The 27,088-nt window shown below is 40.4% G+C and overlaps 2 protein-coding genes across 4 annotated transcripts in view; both read right to left on the reverse strand.

Moving 5' to 3' along the window:
* The window catches only part of DNAJB6 (DnaJ heat shock protein family (Hsp40) member B6), a 49,420-nt gene extending 36,332 nt beyond the window's left edge, over nt 1-13,088 (reverse strand). For 2 of the 3 annotated variants that reach the window (XM_042816654.1, XM_042816656.1), the window contains exons 1-5: nt 12,985-13,088; nt 5,143-5,251; nt 3,773-3,882; nt 1,340-1,399; nt 874-984 (exon numbers count right to left, since the gene is read on the reverse strand). In XM_042816654.1, coding sequence (XP_042672588.1) covers nt 874-984; nt 1,340-1,399; nt 3,773-3,882; nt 5,143-5,207 — 346 coding nt within the window. In that variant the 5' untranslated portion in view covers nt 5,208-5,251; nt 12,985-13,088. Of the gene's footprint in view, nt 1-873; nt 985-1,339; nt 1,400-3,772; nt 3,883-5,142; nt 5,252-8,919; nt 8,998-12,984 lie in introns of all 3 variants that reach the window. The other variant, XM_042816655.1, reaches the window with a different exon arrangement.
* A 5,595-nt stretch (nt 13,089-18,683) lies between these two features.
* The window catches only part of UBE3C (ubiquitin protein ligase E3C), a 66,204-nt gene continuing 57,799 nt past the window's right edge, over nt 18,684-27,088 (reverse strand). Inside the window, exons 20-23 of the mRNA XM_042816793.1 lie at nt 25,349-25,537; nt 25,178-25,244; nt 24,433-24,563; nt 18,684-20,490 (exon numbers count right to left, since the gene is read on the reverse strand). Of these exons, the coding sequence (XP_042672727.1) occupies nt 20,320-20,490; nt 24,433-24,563; nt 25,178-25,244; nt 25,349-25,537 (558 nt within the window). The 3' untranslated portion in view covers nt 18,684-20,319. The remainder of the gene's footprint in view (nt 20,491-24,432; nt 24,564-25,177; nt 25,245-25,348; nt 25,538-27,088) is intronic.

The raw sequence follows: 27,088 nt of genomic DNA on the forward strand, positions 1-27,088 counted from the left end.
TCTGCCTAGCTCCTAATAACTGAAGGGTAGTGATGTGCTCTAGTGCCTGGGTTTTATTTTCTAGCCCATAGAGAATAGAGTCTATACTGAGCATAGGATCTGATCTCCTTTATAGCTCACAACTCACACAGCAGAACATACACTGAGATGCTGAATTAGAATTCTGCCACTTCTGAGAAGATCCTTATGCACTTGAGTAAGTAAAACCACAATGACAAACGAGCACCAGCACATGGTAAGATCAGTTTAACAATTCTGTCACACACTGCTTCCTATACCTAAGCTAAGCACAGACTTCAGGAGATACCTAAATTATCTAGATACCTGTAGATATCTGCACCTACAGAGGCTCCATCCCCCAAGCAAACAAGTGACGTAAACCTGGAAGATTCTCTAGCTGATGTATGCAGCTGTTTTTATCTTGTCACCAGAAAATCATTTGTGGTATACCAGTTCATGCTGGGAGACATGCTGTAACAGTTTAAAGTAACCTAGTCAGTTTAGAAGCTCTCCAAATTACATTAAATATTTACAGATCACCAAGAGGTCAAATTCAGCAGACAAAGTCCACAGAGAATTCCAGTGTATACTTTTTCTGTCCAATGTTATTTCCTTCCAACCTACAGAGACAGGGCTGCCAGAAATTTGTTTTTTAAGCCACGCCTTCTGACAAACATGAGCAGGTAATCTAAACTTACCCTCTACTATCACATCAACTGAGAAAAAAGACTGTTACAGACATTTTAATACAGAATTGCTTACCACCCATTTTCAGAGCTACTTCTCATAGAGCTGTTTTAGCTCAGCACGTTCTATAGGATTGAAATGAATCACAGCAGAGATGGACGTAACTAAAACAAGTAGATTACTTACCGAAGAATTCAAATGAAAAAGGGTCCCTTCCACCAAAAAACTCCCTAAAGACATCATTTGGGTTACGGAATGTAAATCCAAACTCAAATGTATTATCAAGGTGACTGCCACCTGCAAAAAACAAGTTGAATTTCAGTCACCCTCACACACTTGCACTACCAGTAAAGTTCAAGCCACTGCAGCCTTTCAGGCATTTTAAAAAAAAAGCATATACTAAAATTCCTATTATTTCTGTCAGCCTCCCAGGTATCCCACAGAGTAAATACACTTAATGCTTAATTCCTAATTGATACTAATTCAATTAATTCTATTTTATTTTTCCAGATACCAGCAGACAAATCATAAAACATAATAGCCATTGCATACTTTAGGCCCTAGTACAGGCAATCCTGGACTCTCCTTTACAAAAGCAGCGAAAAATGGCTTTTCAGCAGAACAAAGAAAGAACTGCCAATTGACAACATACCTCCACCTCCATTTATTAAGCCTTCTTTTCCAAATCTGTCATAGATGTCACGTTTTTTAGCTACAAGAAAAAGTTGTACACTGTATCAGTAATTAAACACAATAAATTGTTAAAAAAAAATAATAACAATTAAAAAACACTTAGCTGGTCTTTTCAGCTAAACTTCTACTCAAAGCTAGTTTATTTAAGAAATTCTGACAAGAAACCAGTAAAAATTTTTCTTGAGGGCTACCAAAGCAGTTTAGGTTCAGAAAGAGCAGACAAGTCATTTCACACTTACTACCATGTAGATACAAAACCTTAGGGCCCCCTGTACTAGAAAAAAAATACTGTCATATATGTATAAATCTCAAAAGAATACCATCTTCCATAGCTACCATGGAAAGCTTTTGGCTGAAAAGCTCTGGGATTCAACCCTCTAAGTTGGTTGAAACTTAGGATAAAGCCCAGGTCACCTCTCTGCAAGAAAGAAGATTCCACAAGCTCTCTTGACAAACTGTCCCTTATGCTGAAGGATTTTCATTGTAAATATTTTATTCCCTCTGTTCAACTGGAACACCCCTTGTTGCAGATCTTTGCCTTTTATTGTGCAAGGCCAAGTTCACTGTGAGAAAGTGGTAAGAAAGGAAGAACAAGATTTTGTGTGACTATAAACTCAATTATAGCCACTTTATTTTAAGGAGGAGACCAAAAAGTTGTATTAAAAAAAAAAAAAAAAAATTCTAAGAAAGGATTTGACTCAAACTGCTTGCTCTCTGTTGTTTAAGATGACATGGAATGCTCTTCATTTCACTGCAGACCAGCACCCCAGTATCCACAAGAACTGGAGAGAAAGCAAGTTAATTCCACATTACTACATAAGATACACTGCTGGCAGTGGAGGAAAATCTGAGAGTATTTTGCTGATACTCCCTAGAAGTATCAGTCAGGACATGTGATTTCAGACTCTTCATGTTAATGTGTTGTTCCCACTGTAATATTTTCAGTAGAAGATGCTTTTGAAATTCAAATAGCATAACTGAAAGAAAGCGCTGATACCTCATCCAGCTACTGAGGAGCAAAATACTTCCTCCTGGCTACAGAAATCCAGTTTTACATTGTGGCTATCATTTAGAAATGATGCAACCTTGCAATAGGTACACATATATATACGCACACAGAACAAAGCCTAGTTCAATAGGCTTTGCCTTTTTAGAACACAAATACAGTTAATCTACTTCCATCAATTAAAAATGGACACAGAACAGACTGTCAGAAGCAGCAGAAAAGTTAAGACCTGAGAGCTGAAGAAGCCTGAAGTTCACCTTCCAAAAAAATTTCACGTTTTTGAAACCTGAAGACAGGCGTGCCCTATGAACAGACCACTTCAACATCCTTTGCACATGTCATCCCTTACACAGCTACCCTCCTTGCAAAAACCTGTCTTCACTCAAGCCTGTAATGGTGTGAGAAACTTCATTAAGTTGGCAGGACAGTTGATTGCCCTCAACCAGTGGGCTCAGGATTTAGTTACCCTTATGCACAAGTGACTGTTAAGATCCCAGTAACTTTGGTTTGGTATACATCCAAGAACAGGAAATATTTTCTGAAAGTGTTCTAGAATTCCAGGAATGTATTGTTTCCAAAGAATCTAAAGACCTACACACCACCCAGACCAGTATCCTACTTTCATCTTACTCAAAGAATTTACTTAAGAAGGCGAAGCTACTCTAGAAGACGAAAGTTCATAAATTCAGTTTTATTTCCATCATGGCAATTAAGAATCAAAATCAAATCGAAGACACAAGGTGTACAAGACAGCTAAACCAGGCCAAATTCTGAAAGGTAATCTAGATCCTGCTGCTACTTTAAATAGAGCTTTCCCACTCACTCACTGGTTCCAGGTGAAATCAAGGACACTTCAGAAATAGAATACAGATAGATGCAGTCAATTACAGAGGAAAATAATCAAAGTTGCTTAAATCACTTCATTATGATTCAGACTGCTTCTGCCAAGACATTCGCAGAAGTTAATGCTGCTTTTCAAGCAAAAAGACACAGGTGAACTAGAAAGTGAATTCCTCCACCACACAGGTCAGGCTAAGCAACTGATTTCAATTAACACTTCCCCTGTATTTATGGTAATATTGGTTTGACCTCCTTGGACAAAAGTGGATCTTAGCTTCCAAAAGGAAATTGTCTGTGTTACTCATCAAGAAAGATACTGAATTTTTGGTTTCAAAATTTCTGCTCATTCTGTCTTACCTGCAAGCTTCCCCCCCCCCCCCCCCCCCCATACCCCTTCCTTTCCTCAGGAAGTAGTCTAAGTGCACGGCCAGATAGAGCCGGATACGGGACCCCTTTCAAAGCATCATGAATTTTCTCCTCAGCATTTTCAGTCTTAAACTCACTATCCAGAGAGCTGCAGTGCAGAAGCCCATTTAAAATACCTACCATCTGACAGAACTTCGTAGGCCTCAGCTACTTGTTTGAATTGCTGCTCTGCTTCTTCTTTATTTTCTGGATTCTTATCAGGGTGCCATTTTAATGCCAATTTACGGTACCTAATTGGAAGGAAACAAAAGGATATTTTACATTGAAATGAAGAAATATGCTCTAAGCACAGACTGGATATCAGGAATTCTACACTGTGAGGACGGTGAGACACTGGAATAGGTTGCCCTGCGAGGCTGTGGATGCCCCCTCCCTGGAGGCATTCAAGGCCAGGCTGGATGGGGCTGTGAGCAACCTGGTTGAGAGGGAGGTGTCCCTGCCTATAGCAGGGGGTTGGAACCAGGTGATTTTAAGAGCCCCTTCCAAACCAAACCATTCTGTGATTCTAAACACAAAATGTGTCAAACAAGTTTTCAGGGACTAAAGTACTTATAGATTTCCCAGTGCCTTCCATCTTGCCTCTAGAATAGCACCAAGAGATCTTGCAGGTATACAGAGAACTGTCTACCCAGATTTGCTAAAAAATAAACAATTTTTTAAACTGGAGTTCTTCAGATATTTTTAGATTTACTACTCCTGAATTTCTGAACAAAAGGCAGGTGCGAAAAAACATTCCCTAACATTTCTGCTATGGCCTTCTTAAATGCTCCATCTCCAACTACACTACACCACAACCAACTACTGTAAACATCAAGAGTACTCTTCTGATCCCGACAGAGATGATAAAGCTTTAGGAGCACCTTAGTAACTAACTGTGGTAGTATCTCACATCAGAGGCACGTTTGATGGCTATCGCGTATATAATGCCTATGCTCAAAAGGGATGTTTAAGGCTAAGTGTTCAAAACTACTTAGAGGAACAAAGCTAAACTTGTGCAAATGTTGACTGGTAGCATTTCACACAGTCATGCAGCATTACAGTTCAAATTCTGAGTTGACACAGATTTTCTTGTGCAAATCCCTGCACATACAAGGGACAAAAAAAGTAAAGTGCCACGCACTCGTGCAATTTGATTAATTGTAAAGCAGAGCACTCAGGAGAAGGCAAGATAAACACAGCATTTCTACATCACCCAAAACTGCGTCTTAATGCCAAATATTTTTGGTATACTAGGAACATGTACTATGGGAACGTCTCCTCCCAATAGTTTGCTGTAAAGTAAACAGTAACTTTTAGGGAAAAACAAAAGGCAGAATGCCAAATACTTGTTAATAACTTAGAAATCTAAGCACCTCTGCAAATGGAGGGGAAGATGGTTTGCAGTTCAGCCACGGAATATTACCTCAGATGACGACTATTCACCCAAGCATTGAAAACAAAGAGGATGTATTTGCTCCTTAAAACATCCCATATATACCAGTGATACTTACGCTTTTTTAATGTCTTCTGCTGAGGCATGCTTCTGCACTCCCAGAACTTCATAGTAATCCACCATGGTTCAGCAGTTGTCTTGTTTACAACAGGTGGGTCTTTCAAATCCTGCAACAACAAGAGCTTGTAAATGAAGTCTGTATGGTAATGCTGCATCATTTTAAAAAAGATCAAGGCAGATCTTAGGAAATGCTACTACCAAAATGGACCTAGCAGGTGACTGCTTTTACACAGTCAGATGTTCCAAGCATACACACACAGACACACACACTAAAGATTCACTTATTTTAGGTTGACACATGAGCCAGTTACTTTGATTCTCATTTGGATTCATGTCCTTTAATTTCACTGAAACACAGTGAAAAGAGATTAAGGAAAACAGCAGGTTCCTGAAATAAATTAGACAGAAAAGCTGTTTTTAATCACTACAGTGAGAAGGAATTGTACTGCACGCCATCATTTTTATATACACATCAATAACTTCTGAATGGAAAAGCAGCCACACATCATATTACTTTATGGCACCTATCTGGTATCTTACGCACACGAGTGTAAGCAGACAGCAACGTTCTTTCATGGTAGTTTTTAGCTGCCTTTCTTGACAGACAAATCACACGTTGCCAAAGCTGCTGAATGCTATTTACTGATTACCAACAGCAAGTACATAGCCAGAAAAGACCACTGAACTGAAGGCTAGCCAACCAACTCAAGTAAGGAAGCTGTTTGTACTCCTTAGAATGAGAGAACAGAGTTTTCACAGGAACAAAAATAAACTGAAACTACAAGTCACTCAGTGTGTCCTCTTACAGTCCAGGTAGTTTCATTTTTACATTTACAGAAGTGCTGCAAGAATCAAACACAACACTCTGAAATAAAGTTACCCTATTGATACTACATGCATCCTTCAATACCCTAAGATACAAACACTGAAGTGAGATCTCCTTTTACAATAATTAGATACTTCTTCAAAATAACACTGCTGTTGCAGGTTAAAGCCAAATGAACTTAGAAAAGTGGGGATGTGGTTTCATTCACTTCTCCAACAGCAGGTTCTTGCTTAAACTGGCACTGCCATGCACTTCCCACCCCACTACCAACAGAAACAAACATACAAGAAAAGCTACATGCTTTTTGCAATCTAGTTAACCAGAGTTCCACAGACACTGAAAACATTAAAATGCAGCAGGTAAGGAGACCTCTAATTGACTCTGCCCTTTGATGAAACCTCCACACTGAAACAAACAGTATGGGTGTAGTTAATAACGCAACCATCACTAAGAAGGGATGCTGGAAGACACAGTAAAATGAACATCAAGAATGCCAAAACACATATAATAAGAACAAGCTTCAATATGTAAACAGGTTACGAAAAATAACCCAGAATACTCAACTAACAACCAGCCTAGCAAGATCTGCTGTTTCCCAAACAAATGGGAAAGACGCAAAACTCTTGGAATGAGTCCAGAGGACGGCCACTGAGGTGATCAGAGAGCTGGAGCACCTCTCCCATGAGGAAAGGTTGAGGGAAGTGGGATTGTTTAGCTTGGAGAAGAGAAGGCTGCACAGAGACCTCATTGTGGCCTTCCAAAATTTGAAGGGAGCGTATAAAAGGGAGGGGGAATGGCTGTTTATGAGGGTGGACAGTGATAGGACAAGGGGGAATGGTTTTAAACTGAGACAGGGGAGGTTTAGGTTAGGTATTAGGAGGAAGTTTTTCACACAGAGGTGGTGACGCACTGGCACAGGTTGCCCAAGGAGGCTGTGGATGCCCCATCCCTGCAGGCATTCAAGGCCAGGCTGGATGTGGCTCTGGGCAGCCTGGTCTGCTGGTTGGTGACCCTGCACACAGGCAGGGGGTTGAAAATGGATGAGCATTGTGGTCCTTTTCAATCCAGGCCATTCTATCATTCTATGAAATGATCAGAACAGCCCTACTATCACACAGCTGAGGAGCACAGTCAGCAGGAGTTAAGTACATTATCAAATCTTGGAGCCAATCATCGTGAGCAACAGTGTATGTAGAACATGCACATTATAGAAAGAATCCAAAGGAAAAAAAAATCCTGTGCGTTTGCACGCTGTACCTCCTGTGGAAGTGGCATTGCTCAGTTTCCACTTGCCACCAATGCGATACACGCAGTTCAGACACGCAAGCAGCTCTCTGAAAAAAACGAACTGCTCACATTCTCTCACTCAACCATTCAGGCAACAGAAAGAGTTCATCTACAATTAATCAACATTTCTATCTGATAGTCACCATAAACTGCACTGCTACAATTTCAGGCATCAACGGAATGTTTTCTTGTGTCTGAGAAAGTTTTAACAATATTTACGTAAGGAAAACTCATCTGAAGCTTTTTCCACCATCCAGCTTAGGCAAAATACACTAACCCACAAAACAGACAGCATCAGCTAATGTTCTGACTCTTAGAATACAGATTTCTGTGCAGCGCTCAGTAAGCAGGGGAAAAAAACCTCACAAACCAGAAAAGAAACCTGTCTACAATACAGGAAAATAAAAGATTTAAAATATTTACTCAGGAAAACAACCACCATCAACTTGCAATAGAAGAGAAAATAGTTATGATTGATAGTTTAAAGGCTGTAGTAACATGCCTGATTACAAAGTCCCAACAATTCCACGAAGCAAAGCAGCTACCCCCCTGCAAAGCAAAACCCAGAACTACTCAGCTGTCCTAATCAAACTGACAAACATCTTTTCCCAGTCTCAAATGCGTCAAAGATTTGTCCTCAAATGCACAACAACTCTTATTCATTAGGCACTCCTGAGTCTTTTTCCTTCCACGAGGATTCCAGCCCACATTCATTAACTGGCCACTTCCAACCACAGCAAACCTTCAAAGCCTCAAAATAAAAATCAAGCAAAAATATACCAGATAGAAACTTTTCATACCCTTTGTTTTTTACTTGCATAAATCTACAGCTGCTTGTATGCGTCACTGCACTGTGTTTACAGGATTCTATCAGCTATTCCAACTCCTCATGAGCATGAACAAACCCAACTGCCAAACATTCCTGCGAAACAAAAGTTTTCATAGATCTCTCAGATCTCACAGGAGCAGTTCTGGCTTACCAAGAAGCACAGCACTCACACTGATACAAAGCAACCAACATGCTGAGGCTTGAGACCTTCCTCTCACAGTGAAGCCCGAAGCTGTATCAGCTCAGAATGATCTTGAAACGCGTCTCGTAGTCTCTCTACGCAGTGAAGTCCTCAGCTACAGAAAAGGCATGAGTATATTTACAAAAGATACGTAGAGATCTAGAGATCTTATGGAAGATCAGATGACAGGGAAGAGGTAATTTATCAGACGCACAGCCTTCCAGAATGACAAAGCAGCAGCCCAAACTAAATACAGAGTAGAGGAAGGCACCTAAATGAGAAGTTACTAAATTGTCCAGGAGTGAATTTAGACAACAGGGGCCATGTGACCTTTGCAGTCAGAAAGTTATCTATTTCTGGCCATGAAGCAATGGTACAGCAAGAACAGCCCTGAAAGATTCCAGAACAGCTGGAGCTCAGTGACTCGTTCAGTCACCTGGGTAGAGTGAACGAATTCCCTGATTCACACAATTTACCCAAGAAGCTGATATCGACACTCTATGAGCTGCCCAGCCAACCAACCCCTCCTACCTGTCTGCTTTCCACATCTGAATCATTACATTCAGACAGTAACACAGGAGAACATCCTCTTTCAAACCCCAGCTCAGCTTCAGCTTGGGTCTGACCTACCAGCAGCAACTGAGCAACTCACCGATGTCTCTGGTATGTCAGCAGATGATGCACGTGCAGTAGATGACACACGTGCTCTAGGATCTTTGAGAATTACAACCTGTGATTAAGAAAATAAGATTTCTCACATTCCAAGAGTTTTTATTAGAAAGCAGTGTGTCAGACCTGACGAGTTTTTATACTCCTTCAAAGAACCACAAACACTCCAAGCAGCATCAGTGCTGTTGGATCCAGGGCCACGGATAGGATGGCATGCAACACACACCCAAGTCTTCTAGTATCCTTTAACTGATTTTTATACAGCTAGAATACCTTTGTTAAGACTTATTATTTACAGTCCAGTAAACTTAGAGGCATACCCTAATATCTCCATGCTGAACATAACAACCTTAGGATGACATTCAGTCATGTCAACTGCTCATCGCCTACAGATCTCAAATATAATCCCTGAATTGTAATGACTTGCCTACTCTGTCTTTCCAAGCAAATCTTCTAGAAGGGTAAAAAAAAAGTCAATCACAAAGCACTAACTGCCATAGAAAACAGCAAGAAACCCCACTCGTACAACAACCAAGGAGATTTCACCCAGCACAACACACTAAGCTACACGCAAAACCTCTGCACTGTTAACTTCCACTGATCCCAACTCAGAAAAGCTACCTTAGAGTTTCATCTCACAGGCTCAACAAACTGGTTTCTGTCCTGAAACACATAAATACACAGCATAATCAAAGTTAGCAAAATGGACTTAAATGACAACGTTTATCCTCATCATGTTACACTGCCAAGCATCCCCGAGAGATGAATCTAACCAAATCAACATTCCAAAATGCTTACTTTAATCCTATGCTTACAACAAACATCCTGTCTGCATGTTAGAAAACAGTTGTCCTGAAGTCGATTTCTGAGTCCAGTTTTATTTACGACAGACCTCCACAGATTCACACTACCTTTTAAGACAAAACAATTTCTCCTAATCAAACAAAATTTTTGGCGCACAGGTTTTAACGAAGGCTCTTCTATAAAGTAGCTACAAATGGCCTCAGCCTTATTATTTGAGCCACAAACTCCTTCAGTACAGGATAACCCACAACAGAAGTGAGAAGGGCAGGCAGGGCATACAGGTCAGTACAAAACAAACTGGATATACAGAAAAAAGACATTCATACACATGAATGTAGTTAAATAAACAAACAGCCCAAACTTAAGAGAAATCCAACATCTATTCAAATGTACCATTTCATTCAGGCACGTAAGTTCAACCTACTAACATCACCAACTAGAATCACAGAACTGAGTTGGAAGGGACCCTTAAAAACCATTTGGACCAACTCCCCTGCAGTGAACAGCTGCACTGACAGACACCTACAGCTCCATCAGGTGCTCAGAGCCCCGTCCAGCCTGACCTTGAGCATCTCCAGGGATGGGACATCCACCACCTCTCTGGGCAACACGGCCCGAGGCCCCTCCCTTCTCACTGCAGAAGTTTTTCTTTATATCCAATCTAAACCTACCATCTTTTAATTTGAGTTTCCTCTTGTCCTGTTACCACAGACCCTGCTAAAGAGTCTGCCTCCTTTCTCACAGCCCCTTTAGATACCAACAGGCCGCTCTCAGGTCTCCCCATGGCTTTCTCTCCTCCAGGCTGCACAGCCCCAGCTCTCTCAGCCTGTCCTGGCAGGAGAGGTGTTCCATCCATTGGGTCTTCCCCTGGATACGCTCCAGCAGGTCTATGTCTTTCCTGCACTGAGGACTCCACAGTAGTTTCAATTAAAATCTATGCTGAACAAAACAATCATCCTAAGAACCAACAAGTTCTGACACAGTTAAATAGCTTCTCACTGATTTTTCCATTCCATTAAGAAATTAACATTATGGCCAAAGGAAAAGCTGCCAATAGAAACCGTTCTGCTCAAAGCACCACAATTTCTAAGGCATAGACCAGAAGGTTTACTCCACACTGACAGCCCTGTGTATTGACAAGGGTGAGATGTGCCAGCAGCACAAGAACAGAATGCCAGCACGCATGGCTGCATCACTGCCCAACCTCGTGGGATATTTCAGTCAATGCCAGACCAAATGTAGTGCCTGCGGCCTCATATGGACACACAAACATCACTCTGATCTGGCACAACCTCACCTCAAATGTGTCAAACAAATGTTGGAGTTCTGAAAAATTTTACAGTTAAAAATACATATCTCCATAGCTAAGTATAAATCCTACTAGGAACTGATAGGCCCTTCATATTGAAATGAACGTTTAACATTAAGTTACTCCTCAATACCCCACCAAAAAGACAACTTGTTTATTTTCCAGAAGATAAACCTCACGTGGTTTCTCCTAAAATCCAGCCGAATTGTGTTAGCAAACCTCCTCAATCCAGGAAAGTAAGAAGAAAATAGCAGAGAAAAAGCCATTTGGGTAAGAATGCAGCACAGACGGAAAGCACAAGTACTGAAAGAGACAAATCTGACAGAGCAGCTTCTAGGTAGAAAAATTATTACTATCAGCACAATTTAAATCCCATTACTAGTCAAAGTAGCAATACACGTTTCTCCTCCAGTGTTTGGGTTATTAAAGAAAATTTAATCTGAATTTGACTTGCATTGCCAAGAGACTCCTGCCCTCCACTGAACAGCAGCACGAGAGACAAGAATAGGAAGCACAGTTGCACAGACACTGTGCACTATTTCAGCATTTACTTCTAGCTTTAAACAACTGAAAAGAAACATGCAAGAAAAGCAGAGACAAGACTGGTAAATACATTTACTCACTCAGCCAAACAAATCTTCTCTGACAATATAATCCAGCAAACTAAATGGTACTTTAACAACCAAGCTCTCGATCATCAGCTGAGCATAACTCCTAACGAAAGTACAGCCATCTCCAAAGGGTGAACAAAAATCAAGGTCAGCATGCAGTGGGAAGAGCAGCTTTGGAGGACCAAGGGACAGGGCCTGCTGCAAGCAGCTGGGCTGACGCCATGCCAACACCTTGTTCCTCACATGCTGACACTTCACCTCACAAAAACATTAAGACCAGATCGCTGGCTATGCAACATCAAAAGTGTTGCTGTCATTTTAAATCTAACTTCAGTGATATTACCTTGGCCGGATTGGAACCAGCCAATCAATTTACTGCTATCAGAATTTCAAAAGGAATCTGCCCCAACCTTTTGATGAACCTTTTCCACTATCTTCTGTGAAGTACGTTGCACTGGTTTTCAGTAGCCACCCAGAGTGCTCACAAACTGCAATACAGCATAAACTCTTACAATAAACAGAAATACTGACCACAAATAACTTCCCAACCCAGCAGTCATACAGAAAGGCAGCAGACGCTGACCATGACAACAACAACCAGCCTCACACTGAGCTTTCAGCTCAGCTCAGAACCCGGCAGCACCAGGCTTCAAACGCAACAACAACGAGTTCTGACCGTACTCTGAGTTACTAAATGGAAAATGGACCTCAATTCCCCTCAGAAAGAAATATTTAGAAAAAAAAAAAATAGAATAGTTTAGTTTACAAGCACGCCAAAATAACTCGGTGAACAAAGGAAGCCGAAGCAAAGGGCCTATTCACTGGGCTGCAGAGCCCCGTCCGAACACACGCTCCTCGCTTTCTCCAGACGAAACCAGCCCAACAGAAATGGAAGCGCGGATTTTCCCCACCTCAGCCTTCTCCGCTCTCGGTAAGCGCGAGGCACGGCTGATGAGGGACAGCCCGGCGCAGTGATCCCACAGCTCACCGCCTTCCCGCGCGCGGCGGGCTGAGCCCAGGGCAGCCCTCACGCACACTCCCTCCCTCCTTCCCGCCCGCCCGCCCGCCCCCAGCTCCCCGCCGCCCACTCTGACCCAGCGGAGCCGCTGCCAAGCAGCTCCCGGAGGCTCGGCAGAGCTCTCAGCGCAGCGCCCAGCATGGCGGCACGGCGCCTCCGACAGCCGCGCTCGGGGCCCGGGCCCGGCAGCGCTGCTGCTAAAGCCGTGGATAGGCCCAGATATCGGCTCCTCCTCCCGCTCGCTGTCTCTCCCCTTCCCCCGGTGAGACCAAGCGACGCCCGCCCGCGGCCCGACCCTGCGCTCACCCGCTGCGGTGCCTGCGCAGCGCGGCCGCGACCTCCCCGCCAGCAGCCCAGGACAACGGCAACAGGAACAGCGGCGGCTTCCTCAGCCGCAAACAGGAAATGGCGTCACGAGCGCCGTCACTTCCGCCAGGCTGTTTCCGGAAGTTTCTCGAACGACGCACGGGCCGTCTGCTCCTTGACCGCCGCGCGCACGCGAGGGTGGGGCGCCCCCTGCTGCCCGTGGGCGGCGCTGCGCGCTCGGTGGGGAGGGGTGGCCGCTTCCACCCGTCGCAACCGCGCGAGGTAGAATGAGGCTTGCTCACGGCTAAGGGCTGCCTGCATGCGAGTCACTTTGACATTTTTGCTGCAAAACACAGAGAACGCAGATATTTCCTAATGAGGAGGAAGAAACAAGAGGTTTAATCTTTAGAAAAATCACATAATTGTGTCTTAATTGGCTAATGCTTATCTTTGACTTAGAAGTGGGATATGAACACATTTCCCAAGACTTTGCAGAAAGGATGGTTGGTACAGCACCAATTAAAAATATCGTTCACTGGAGTACCTTTTTTATCTTAATATCATTATCCGTGGTAGTTCAAAGGAAAGATATTAGGAACTCATTATATATATATTTGTTTTCTTGATATAGTGTTTTTTTGTTGTTTAATTTCCATTCTCTGGGTTACAGGGAAAGGCAGAGGATTGCCATAAACACAGCAGATGACAAAACCAGCTGGAAGTGGTGCTGCAGGACGTACAGCAGAGCACGCTGCAGGGATCTAGGAGAGAGCACTGTCGGTACCCCCCAAAACACAGCGCTGCACGGGGTTGTTATGGCCCAAGTACAGCTCCCAGCATTTACAATCACAGGTCCTATGAGCAGGGAGAAATACGTGTACAGGCTTCATGCTGATGTCACCCCTAACACAGCAGCCGCAGCACCGCTCAGCTTCAAGCCAAGTCTCTCCTACTCACCTGTGGTGTCAAGCTCCCCCTGTTGGTTCCTGCTGCAGTCACCTTTCCAAGATGTCAGCTCAGCCTTCAGGATTTTCCAGGTCAATGCGATCCGTTATGCATCCACCCGCAGCTCAAAAGAAATATTGTGGCAGTGGTTGCTTTACTTTTAAGAGGAGCACTCTGATAAAATATTCATACTGACAGTTAACTACTGCTGAGCCACCTTCTCACCCAAACTTTCTCTCATTCAAGCTGCATAGTTCAGGTACCACAGAGCAGGGCTAATTCCAGAAGAGTTCATTAAAATTCTCACCATGGTTTGATTTGCTCTCTATACTCAGTCCCACTCAATTCAGTTAAGATTTCTCAGAACTATTACTTAAGCTTTAGCATTAGTCTTACAGTAGGACAAAACTCCTCAAAAAAGAACTGGCTGCCCGAGTGTTTTCCATACAGTAGGATCTTACAGTCTCTGTATTAAAAAGTTAACACAGATAAAAGGAGGAGGAATAACTTTAGGTAAAGAGCCTATCCACCTTCTCACCTGAAGTAATATCCTGAGAAAGACTTTAGTTGTAGGAAATGTTTAATTAGGTCTGCTGATAAGATTAATAAAACAGAAAACCTGATTCAGAAAACTTCTGCACCGCCACAGAGGTATTTACAAAGCATGAAGTGAAAGTGATTTGTATTTATATGGCTGGCTGCTTGCAGAAGAAGCCTGGAATATTGTTAATTGTATTAAGGAGCAACAAACCTGATGCTCCTGAAAGACAGAGGGGCTGGGATCAGTGTTCCAATAGCAGCAGCTGATAAGGCATGGTGGCTCTATGGGCACTGCTATGGAAGATTTGGGCAGCCGTGGGCTGGCATCTAAGTGTTGAGTCATAAGAATAAATCCTGTTATTAGAGGATCTTCATTGCTCAGGAATTTTCAGCTCTCACCTTGGAACATGAAGCAAAGATCATTCTTCACTTTCACAGAACTTCAGCTGCCCAGAAGTTAAGTATTGTAGTTCAAACCCTCTGACTACGAAGAACAAGAGAAGGAGGGGCGTCTCCAGGACGTGATTTGTTCTACCCACTTTGGCAATGCATATCAGTAAAGAAAGAACCGACCTCTGGATCTCTGAGTTGCCTCTGCCATTGGTAGCGCCCAGACAGCCACCTCCCAGGTGCCAGAAGTTAAGTGAGGGCTGAACTGGTAACTATAACCTAACAATGGAATCATGTGGCGTTAGAATCATGTGGCATGAGCCTAGGAGATATCAGCAATTCACACTGTTCCCAGATTCGTTTGTTGGGTTTTTTTTTATCAATCATTTTTTATTACTTATGGAGGTCAACTATGAAAAGCCCATCAGAACATAAGAAACGCTTGAAAATGCTGCATTAGAGAGAGATTAATATTAGTTTCTTCGATGTGGTAATGGCTGTGACCTTTTTGGCCCGCTGCTCTGGTCTGCTGCTTAATGAATCCAGTTTTTCTATTTACAGATTCTATTTTTGGTGTTAGCAAAGAACTTATGTATCAAAGACTGTTCTCACATCATTTGATTATAGTAATACTGGCAAAGCAATTCTGGAAAGTGCCACTTAATTAAATATAAGCACTAACTTTTTTGCTGATAGCTTATCAGAAACAATTAGACTTGAAATACGGGCAATACACCTAACATTTAAAACTAAGTAGAAGCTTTAAAAGCACAAAATAATCAATTATCATTAGAATTCTCCTGAGTTTTTCTGCTGAGCACAACCTCAGTTTTCATTTGTATGGAGCTTCTCAGGTAATCAGTAGGATCCAAGTTTATCTGGATGCCTCTTCGTAACCAAAAGCTTGAGCAGAAAGGATGTTTTTGAGGAATGGCTGAAACATTTCAAGATAGCTGGTGCTTTCCCCAACTCCTCATAAAGCACCAGATAATTCTACTGATTACTTGGGGTGTGCAGAAAACAGTCTAAGAACAGCTGCTGGCAGACACAAGATCTCAGTCTGTGACAAGTGTTTATTCCTTGCAAGGACAGCTTGATCAACATTTCTATCAATTAATTTGATCTGAGATAGACTTCCTTATCTGTACGCCAATGGCAAATACAAGTTAATTCTATGTCACTTTTCATCCATAGCCAGATAGGTCTAACAAGTAAGTACATCTCAAATAACTGCACAGAACTCAGAGCTCTGCCACTGTTTGAAAGATAGAGGTGAAAAATACTATAAAAATACAATATGAAGGATAGATGGTCATCATTTCTTCAGACAGTACGTTTGACAGCACAGAGCAAAACTGCACAGCAACTGATGAGAAATGCTTTTCCTGGATCCAACATTTGGATAAGCAGAATTAGCAAGATGATTCGCAATAACACCATCTGGTGAATGAACGTTTCCTTCTTCGGCAACCAAGAACTACGTGCAACTATTAACACAGAACAAAAGAGAATTAAAGCAAAACTATCTTTTGTTAACGTCCAAATGTTACACAGAATGAACTAACGGCAGTTCTGGGAAGGCAGAAAAGAATAATCGTGAATATATGGGACATTTGAGCAGACTGTTCCTATGAATTAAATGCTGCAAACAGAACACACGCTTGTACAGTGCAGCAGATAGTTTTTCAGAGTGTCAGTGCTCTCTGTTGGAAGGATGCACTGAGTCAAAGCTAAGGCTTATGGTTGAGGCTGGGCTCACAGTGGGAACTCCAGAGCCTGACAAGTTACACATCACGATGAGGATACAGACCAACTAAGAGTCTGTATCAGCATCCCTGCTATAAGCTGTGGAATGCTATCAAACTTTAGCCACAGAACTCCACGAGCATTGCACAATGAAAGAAAAGAGTGTTTCTGCAAAGTTTCAAGAAAACTCAAATTATTTTATTCACAAAAGCAGAAGTCAATAAAAATATAGATATCCTGATCAGTTTTACAGACCATGTTTGTTTTTCCTTTACTGACAGGCAAAGCAACATGGGAAAAAAAATAGTAACAAGCATTTACATCACAAACATTATTAACACAGACTCATGTATTTGAGCAAATAGGTTTTAAAGTTTTTGCATATAAATACAAAAAAAAAAAAAAAAAAAAAATTAATTACAGTTCCAACAAAACACTCCAAGAAAAACAGCTCATTTTTTCTTGTTTTTGTGCTGCATTCTTTTTTCAGTGGCAGAAAGAGCATGTGCTGCATTATTGGCATTTAACAAACTGCTTCTGGCTTAAACCACAATTTAGCATGATCTCACTGCACGGCTTGAAGTCTTTCTTTGATTTCCAAGCCCCTTTGCAGATCAAGTTAGGATGTTCCTATTAGAGTCAAGCGATGCCCAAAACCCCTGTCCACACTGTTACTGACAGCATCAAGCAGCTCATTTTACTTCCAATATGGAGCACCCACAGAAAACTAACCGAAGACACCCTTGTTCAAACTTTTATCAGCTCAGTGTTCGCTTGTGAAGCCGGACACAAATCTCTCTTTGTAGATGGAAGTTTTCCCCAGAAATAAAAAATGTGACATCTGCAAAGTGTACGTAAGCATGGCTTCTTGGGATGATGGAAAATAACTGTGATAACTAACAAGGCATCCCATTTCTGTGGGGCTTTAATATCCAGCAAGCAGGACAGGATGTAAGTTTTTACATCCAGAAGAATTCTCACCAAGAGACAAAGACCACGTGCTACATTTATTCTTTCATTTCTCTTTTATTCCTTTCAACTGCAGAGAGACAAACAATTTGTACTCTTCCCATCATAAAGATGGATTTTTTTTTAAGCTTGCTTGTAAAGTTTATTTGAAAAAGGCAAGAAGAAAATGTTGCTATATTCCAAAAAGCAAGAACTGAACCAGCAAGAAAAAACACAGAACTACTGAAACTGTATGGAAGGGCTGTAGACAGTATCTCCAAAACTGCAATTAGGACAGCTGAGCTGATGATTAGAAACTACAGTAATGTTTTAAGTTAGCTGCAGGCAAAGTGCTTTCTGCCTCTGCCTACCTAAACCCCGTGAGCATCACAACTGGGAAAGAACCTTGCACTTGTTTTAAAAAACAGAAAATCTATTTTCATATATATCAACAATTCTTGCCATGTGAGAGCTACAAGAGATCATTTAAACCACTGAGCTCATCAGGACATGACTAACTACACTCACATTATTTCTCATCCTTTCCTCTCCTATCCCTTAAAATACTCAGCAATAAAGCATCGAAAAACAGGATTTCACACTTCATCTTGTCTATATCGTAAACAGTTGACAGTCAGAACTGAAAAATTTGTTGCCAACAGAAAGCCCTATCCTCTTATTGCAGTCTGAATACTTCTTCATCCAGCCTACCCCACGTGTTGAACTCGCAGTGACAGAACAGCATGCACTGCCTCCTCTTACAGAAGCTGAGAGCACACAATACCAGTCATGATTACATGGCGTGACTCCATCACAGTATTTGAATAGGACTACTTTTTTATTATTGTTATTTTTTTTTACAAAATACACATACAACACTACCAAAAGAATGAATTTGAAAAATAATTTCAAAATATGTAAAGCATCAGGTTATAAAATAAATAATGCTTTCAAGAAGCGTTCATGTTTTGCAGTTAAGAGGAGGCAGTTTCACTATTACCGATTTCTTATTCAACTTCTTTACAAGTTTCATAATTTACGTAGAAAAAATATACATGAAAAGAATTCTGGGATAATGTATAGGTTGGTTATGTATTATTTAATATAAATAAAAAGCCTAAAGCAAAACCAAAAAGAAAAACAATTACTTTATTTCTGTACATCAAGACTACAAACAGCATTTTAACACTCCATTTTTTACCCAACTTAAGAAATTATACATTTTTATATGGTTACCAGTAAACATCTTAAAACCACTCCATTTCCCCACATTTAAAAGGATATTGCTGGTTACTGCTTTTTAAATATGAAATTCAACTGTTTTCAGTAACCAGCAATTTTTTTTTTTTTTTTTTTTGCATAAGAGATGAATATAAAACTGATTGTAAATTTTGATGATTTAAAATATAAAACTAAAGTTCAGATGGATGCACTTATTAATCTTACAGTTTCAACTATAATTCCTTTTTCAAACTGACTGCAGTTCCCATACAAACACCCAGTGCCTACTACCAGAATCACAGAACCATAGGGATGGAAGGGACCTCTGCAGATCACCCAGTCCAACCCCGCCACTAAAGCAGGTTCCCTACAGTAGGTTACAAGTAGGTCAGAGGATCACTTCCTTCCATGTGAAACCAAGTTACTCCCAGAAATCAAGTTACACAAAGCAGCATATTCCACCTACTTCTCTTAGTAGAAATACTGCAGGCAAATGGATGTGAAAGCTGTCTAATCACAAAAAATAATGAATTTGACTAGCAACCAGAGCACAGATAGGGTATTTAGGATGGAAAAAAAATGACAGGCGAAAGGAATGTGAACACCACAGGCTTCAAATATAAAAGAAAGCCTGATAACTTTGGTTTAAATAATTTTAATAGTTGTTACATGTGTACTTTTCTGAAGTGATTACTTTTCATGTACTGTGTATGCAACAGGAGGCTGATACATTAAAAAAATCTGTACAGGCACAAAAGACAGAAACAGAACAGAGGAAACGTGGATAGTCATTTCAGTTTATGACAGTGCTCAAGTGATAATGACACAGCCAAAGGTTGAACTCAAAATAAGCATGCGAATCTGACTTCAAGGTATTTCAGAAAGCACAAATAAAATATTATAAACATTTTATCTCAGTGCCTACCATCTTAAGGGAAGGTAGTATCAAACAAAATCAGTTATGTCTTACTTGCAACAGCTATGGTTTGTAAACAATTCTACAGCGTAAGTGAAGTTGTTAGGATATCAGTAATGAACATTTGCATCCTCTCAGTTGTGGGATATCTGCAAACATCTGCTTCACTTTCATCTAAAAGACTACTCACAGGATGTTGGCCTCATCTCATCCCGATGTGCTGCATGGTACACAACTTTAATGCCGGTTTGTGACTCTTACGTTTGAACAGCACAAAGCCAAAGCTTCATCTTTGGTTAATTTCACTGAGATGTCACTTTTTTTTTTTTTTTTTTTTTTTTTTTTTTAAAACATGTGCTCTTTCTTCCCATGAACACAGAGAACCACCACACTGCAAACAGCATTCGGTATTTTGAATCACCAAGCAGTGTCAATTTAATATTAATTAAATGAAAGCTAACTAACAGATTGTGTTTAAAAATGAAACCTATTTGAGGGCATCTGATAAGACATAAGAGCTGCAGAAATTTACACAGAATTCCTTCAAAACTGTGTGGATACAGGTGCTGCTTATAGAGTAGGCACTGGTTCATTCCTCTGCAGATCATCCAAACAAGCATCAGCTCGACTCAGCTGAGTTCAAATCCAGCAGCACATTCAATGGCATACAGAAGCTTGCTCCGCATAAGATTTTCATCATAAAACTCAGGAAGCTTCAGCAAGTTCATGCAGGTACTTGCAGTAGGTAGCCTGTCTAAATCAGATCCTCCATTGTGAATGCAAAATGCAGGATATAACTCCTGGAAAATGCAAGAATAAAAAAAAATCAACAAGAAATAAATACATAACAGCATAACAGCTGCCATAGTTTTCTAGGAAATAAATCATTAGATTAAAGACTGTCACAACGACATATTTAAATGGCATTTTCTTTCATTCCCAATGACCCCAAAAGCTCTATTGAATTGGGTAGTGCCTCTCCCTGCTGAATTTTGATGGGGCTGAGATAACTAGCAGAACACAAAGCCATTTATCTAGTTCCAAGGAAAAAAGGTAATTTGTTATTGTCCACATGCAAATGTGTGTCACTACAAAACAGTGAAATGAAATGGAAATCACAAAACAGCATGCAGAAAATCCTAGTTGTATGTGAGAGAAACAAAGGATCAAGAACTTCAGACTCTTCTTGCAAAGCCAAATGCATATGGATCCTATTCTTCTGTAGGAACAAGAAAACGATGTGTTCCCATCACACTGAAGTTTTTGGAAATGCCTGCTGGGTTTAGGGAACTAATGACCACTCACAGGAATGGAGCTAAGTGGAAAAGGATGTTCTGTCATGCTTGAATGATGTCATATTTGTCATTGTACAATGACATCCTATCATCTGTGAATTTGTCATGATCAACTAGATCAATCTATGCCCGTGACAGGGCCCCTCTCTCCCTCCAGAATAGTATTACATAGGGCACGGTAAGCACAAGCCCCAGATAAGCTCTACCTCCTTAGATCTATGTAAGCTGCACCGCCCCTGACTCAAATACTGTCTTAGTTTCTCAGGATCCCACAGGTGTTCAAGAATGAAATCCCATGACATTGCGGGTCCCCATGCTTCTAAGATCTTTCCTAAACTCTCCATGTTCCCTGTCAGTCAGCATTCTCTGGTTTTGGAGGAGACTCCTTCCCCTTATCATGAATGCATTGGAATACATTCAGGGAGACTGAAAACACACGCACCAAAATGAGCATTAACTCAAAATTTGAAAAATTTGTGTGACAAACAGAGAAGAAAGCCTGTGGATTGGTCTGAACATAGTGTTGTTTGTAAAATTAGCCATTCCATCTGGGAGGTAAATGTCAAAATTCAAATCATACCACACTGCATGTAAGTACCACGCAGGTGTCTCCATCAGTGCCTTTATTTGGTTACATATCAACACAATTCCACAACAAGTAATCGTGACATTGATAACTGGCCAATAAGTCACAAGGAACATGATAGCTTTTAATTCCTTACACAGCACCCCCATGATAAAGGGTGAGTTTATCGCTAGTAGCTGCTAAAAGGGGTTAATGAATGAAAGCTGATGAGAGGAGAAAAAAAAAAAAAAAGGAAAAAGCACTGCCCAGACTAAGCAGTGCTCAAAGTTTACAAATATCCCAGAATACTGGCACTACGCCTGGGCTTTCAAGGTCAAGTTTTCCAGTAAAGAAACCTGAACTAGTGATAATGTTCCCTAACGAAGCTCTCCAAGAGCAGAGAGAGAGAGAGATTAGTTCTAAAAACTAAGAAGCAGCTAATGCCCACATTCCCCACCAAAAACTGCCACAGAGTTAACTAGATCAATCAATGCCCACGACAGGGGGGCAGTAGGACTATGCCCCCCCCGGCCCCACAAAATGGGAAGGGAAAGGGAAAAGGGACAGGGAGATGGGAGCTGGGCTCAAGGAAGGAATTAAAAAACAGAGGCAACAATCTATGGAGGAAAACTTATTTTACTATGATATCAGAATGCAAGATAACACAATATAATACAATCTAATTGAAATTGAGACTAATAAAGAAGATGAGAGAGAGAGAGAGAGAGAGAGTTCCTGAGACCGAGTCAAACCTGAAAAGCTTGGAATGGCAGGGAAAGCACCCTCAGCACCCACTGCAAGGCAGTAAGAGTCCACCCCACCCGGAAGGGCCAGATCCCATGGCTTCCATAATGTACAGGGATAGGTACTGGAATTGGAGCATTAACACTTTAACTCCCAGTGCACTACATGATGTTATGATGTGGAATACTGAAACCAAAAAACATAAAACCATGACAGAATTACACTTTTTTTCTTCCCAGGCAGTGAAGACATGTTCCAGGACACACCAAAATCCCGACAAATGAGATTTTGCTCTAGCTAATGAAGTGATGTGCTATGCCAGTTACAACACTCTTGTGGTTGAGTTTAAAAGTATTCCAATTTTATCAACAACTATTACATGAGCATTTACTTATCATTTCAGAGTGATGCTCTGAGGAGAAGGAGGATGAATGAGTGACCAGACTACATGGAAAGTATTACCACACTAGTTCCTTTCTCTGACATCCAAACAAACAAAAGCCAAACTCCTAAACAAATAAACAACCCATGATCAAACATCCCCCTTCTATGTTCCAGAACATCAGTCTGTTGGCATACTCCAGCTACATCAAAAAAATTTTCAAGCAGATAAAGCCTTTGTTTTATTTATTTCCACCAAAATATGTGACTATTTTCTTTGTTAAATTCAATTGTCTGATACTACACGACTCAGGCTTTTCTTGAAATCCCAGACAGGGATTTCTGTCTGAACTAATCTCTCACTAAGCCTAAAATTTATCAATTTCAAGGCAAGCAGAACTAATCACTTGAGTAGACCTGTTCATATGTAAGATTACACAAGTGTTTACGCTAGTGTAGTCTACAATTCTAGATCAAGCAGTAATATATATTCTTCAAATGAAGAACTTGATTTACAGAAATTACACTGTTTATTCATAGTGATTACAAAACCATCCAGCTGTTAATGGGGTGCGCAATCACAGAAAACTGTAGTGATACAAATTTGTCAAATCCTGATAATTGTGTTATGATTAACCATGGCTCTGAAGAACAGACTTCTGTCCCTTGTATATAATTCTGTATGTAACATTTTGTTTCAATAAATAGGATTCCCTTCTTCCGAGAAAGACCTTAGTGAGAAAGATATTTGTTACCAAAGCACTGCTTCTCCTGGCAATAAAGTATTCATTTGATCAAATGCTTGCCTAAGAAGTGTAGAACACGTCTGATTATTAGAAACTGAAAAAACCAGCCCAGCTCCAAAGGCACAAGGTCAATGAGATTCTAAGCTAAATTATTGTTTAAATGGAGGCCTTAAAAAAAAAAAAAAAAAGTATTTCATGGCTAAAATGCTGCATTTTTACTGTTCCTTTCAAAATGCTAATTGAATTCCTCTATTTTAGCTTTAAGAATGGAAAAATGAAGTTCTAAATTGAAATGTCACGCCAAGGGCGCCATTTTTTGCATAATTAAATACTGCACAGCAGGAAACTGCAATAGTTTGGAACTGAGAAGTATCATCAATTTATTATGTGACCTGATTTGAACTTAGCAATTTTCAACCATGCTTTAATGATTTCTTTTTTTTTGTCTGTAACAATCACATTTATTAAACTCATTAAACTTTAATTAGCCTTAGCAAATGTTATTCTGAGTCTGGCAGTGAGAGTTCCAAATTTTTCAATGATGCAAATCTAGGTTGTGATGTGTATAAGCTATGAATGTCAAGACATTCCCTAGCCTAGTTTGTCTAATCTGGAGGGAAGAAAGCTGAGAGGTGACCTCAACGCTCCCTACAGCTTCTGAGGGAGGGGAAGCTGTTGGACTCAATCACTCTTGAAGGTCCCTTCAAACTGAACTGTTTTATCTTAATGTACATTAACTTTAAGAAAAGTGGAAGTTTATACATGTATATGTGTAATATACAAATATATATATACACACACACAAATATATATATATTTGTTGATAAAGCCATGTTAACAAAAGACTTAGATAACCCACATGAACAAAGCATAGGATAACTCAAATGGCAAGCACCACACGAGTAATTGGCTTAACTCCTGCCCAGTGCTGCCCAGCACATCTACAGAAACGCTTGTATTGAAAGTTCTAATGCTCAGAGAAACTGGCTAAGAAGTCAGGATGACGTATACCTTAAAACCCAGGAGAGGTGGCCGAGAGCAGCTTGTTACAAACTTGAGTAGTTTGCGTTTCTCCTCATCAGTGAACCTTTCTACAACTCTCCAGAATGTTTTTATTACAGGATGGTCTGCTGCATAGCCACCTATAAAGAGATTTAAATGATTTATAGATAAAACAGTTTTATGCAAGAAATAAACTCTTCAGAAAACCTACCAACAATTTTGAAAACATTGCAGAAAATCTTAACACCACAAGGTTTACAACGCTAACCCTGTCATTTAAAGATATCTTTGATCACTGCATTTCTACTGTCTCATTCATTGAATATCCACGGCTACTCTCTCTTTCAGCTTCTTAACTACTAAGAAAACTAACAGTTTTAGTTATATTGATGGTAAATTCAGAGAAGAATGAAGACACCTTACATTTTTTTTCACAAGCAAAATTATGAATTCTCTCTTTGGGCTGAGAAATAAATGACCAAGTCATTTGTAGACTTATATTCCAGGCAACCGGACACAATCTCTGACTAACACTCATTCAGAAAAGGAATTACACATCATCTACTTATTTATAATTACTCAAATGTAAGCACACAAAAAATAAACTGAACATCTGTCTCACGGCATTGATTAAATCAGACCCTACATCCTTATTTAAAAAAAAAAAATAGCATAAGAAGCAAATTGATGCCTTATCAGTCATAACAGATTTTATTTATTTATTTATTTATTACCTTAAGTAAAACATACACACCTGAATAATTTGTGAAAGATTTAAGGTCATCCAAACTAATAGGAACTTGGGCACCAGAGATCAAAACCTAACAATGAAGGAAACCAGACAATTGTATTAGATGCAAAAAAAAAATAAAAAATCAACATCTGCAGTTTCAAACATGTTTGCTGCAGTTTAAAGCAGGAGTACCTGTATTTCCTGTTGATCAAACATTCGTAGCCATTCCAGATTCACAACGTTGGCCAATCCCTGACGGAAAGCCAGGCAGTGCTGTCGGATCTGTTTGTTCAGCCTGTAGTCTGCCACCAGGTGGATGTACGCGATGCGGTTAGCGCTGGTCACAGGAATGTCTTTTCCACCCGGCTTCAGCTCAACCACCTGTAAACACATCATCTTGATGATGTGATGTAAACTTCACCATCTTGATAAACTTTAATTCCATGTAGCTGGAAAACTGAACAGCAAGGCATTCTGATACGTGATTTGTGTTTTGAAGATCTACTAGAATATATTCCAGAATATTCACCTCAAAAATCCAAGTTACAAAAGTTTCTGCTTACTCATGAGAGCAATGTGTGTGGTTTTGAGCCTTCAGACCTAGGAATGAAGCGGCAAACGCAGCTTCATGCAACTGCCAACCATCGGCTTCACTGAAGCTAGGTGCCCCAAATAAGCACCATGCTCATACAAGGCAGCCTCCTTCTGTCTGAATCAGGAAAGCTCTGCTTGATGGGTTGTGCTTTTCTGCTTAACTGTTGGTGATAGTGAATGCTGCAGCATCACAGTATGGCAAAAGCAGTGTCTGCTAAGCCAAAATTAGGGTTCTAATTTACAGGATGGTAAGCATTTGCATTTCCTACTGTTGAAAAGACAAGTTATTTATGTTCAGTAATTTGCACAAAAACAAATCAACCCTAAAACTTCTGGTTCTGCTGAGAAACACAGCTTTTATCTTTCATGTACGCACAGACACCTTAGCATGGAAAAAAAGTAATGGAGAAAAACAAAGCAAAACAAACATACTGTAATTGCTTTTAGACATAAACAGTAATTGTTATCAAAGTGCCAATGATTTTTACGTATTCTACTCCTCATTACATGAGGATAATTTTGCTAAATAGCAGCCCAATCTAAACAGACTGCTAGAGTACTAAAAGAATAACTGAAAAGCTGGAATACATTCACCTTTGAAACCCTTCACAAAAATGCTTGGTTTTCCATCCTTCAGAGACAGGGATTTATTTATTTTTTACGACAGTGCTTTTCAGTCTGGGATAATAATCATTTCTTTGAAGTACAGAGAATTAAACACAGGAATAGTTTTTCTTTTGCAACACACTACCCAACAACACAGGCTGTTTAGCACTAAGGAAAACACAGCTCCCCCAAGCATTCACACTTGTATTGATTCATTTCTTTAAAGGCCAAAAGAGAACATTAAGATCTGTGAATATGACCTCCTAGATAACACAGGCCACAGAATTCTATTCAGAGATTCCTGTCTTTTGCTTGAGAAATCCACTGATCAGTTTAAGTACATTTTTGAGAGAGAGGCAATCCTGGTGTAGAGACTTGATGTGATGGAGAATTCAGCACTTTCCTTAATAAGCCACAACAACCTGAATTGCAACAGGTGCTAAAACTATCTTCCTTTCCACTTTAATCCTTCAACTGTGATTTTGTTAAGCCTACAGTAAAACACCTCACCAGTATCCCACATCACCTCTGCGTGTGAGTAATACAAACTGTGTTTAAGCCCTGTTCCCTACAGGATAAAGGAGCAATACAAAGGTGTGAGTTTCTCTCACAGTGTTACGTCCTGGCAATCAACACTTTGCTTTGCTCCCTTTTGAGTGAGTTTCCTTCAACAAGACCCACTTGTATTTCAGAACTACAATGCCACATGTTCTTTTATCATTATTTCATCAA

The sequence above is a fragment of the Centrocercus urophasianus genome, unplaced genomic scaffold, assembly GCF_019232065.1.
Source record: "Centrocercus urophasianus isolate 14NV4802_14NV808 unplaced genomic scaffold, USGS_Curo_1.0 seq_16, whole genome shotgun sequence".
Taxonomy (NCBI): Eukaryota; Metazoa; Chordata; class Aves; order Galliformes; family Phasianidae; genus Centrocercus; species Centrocercus urophasianus.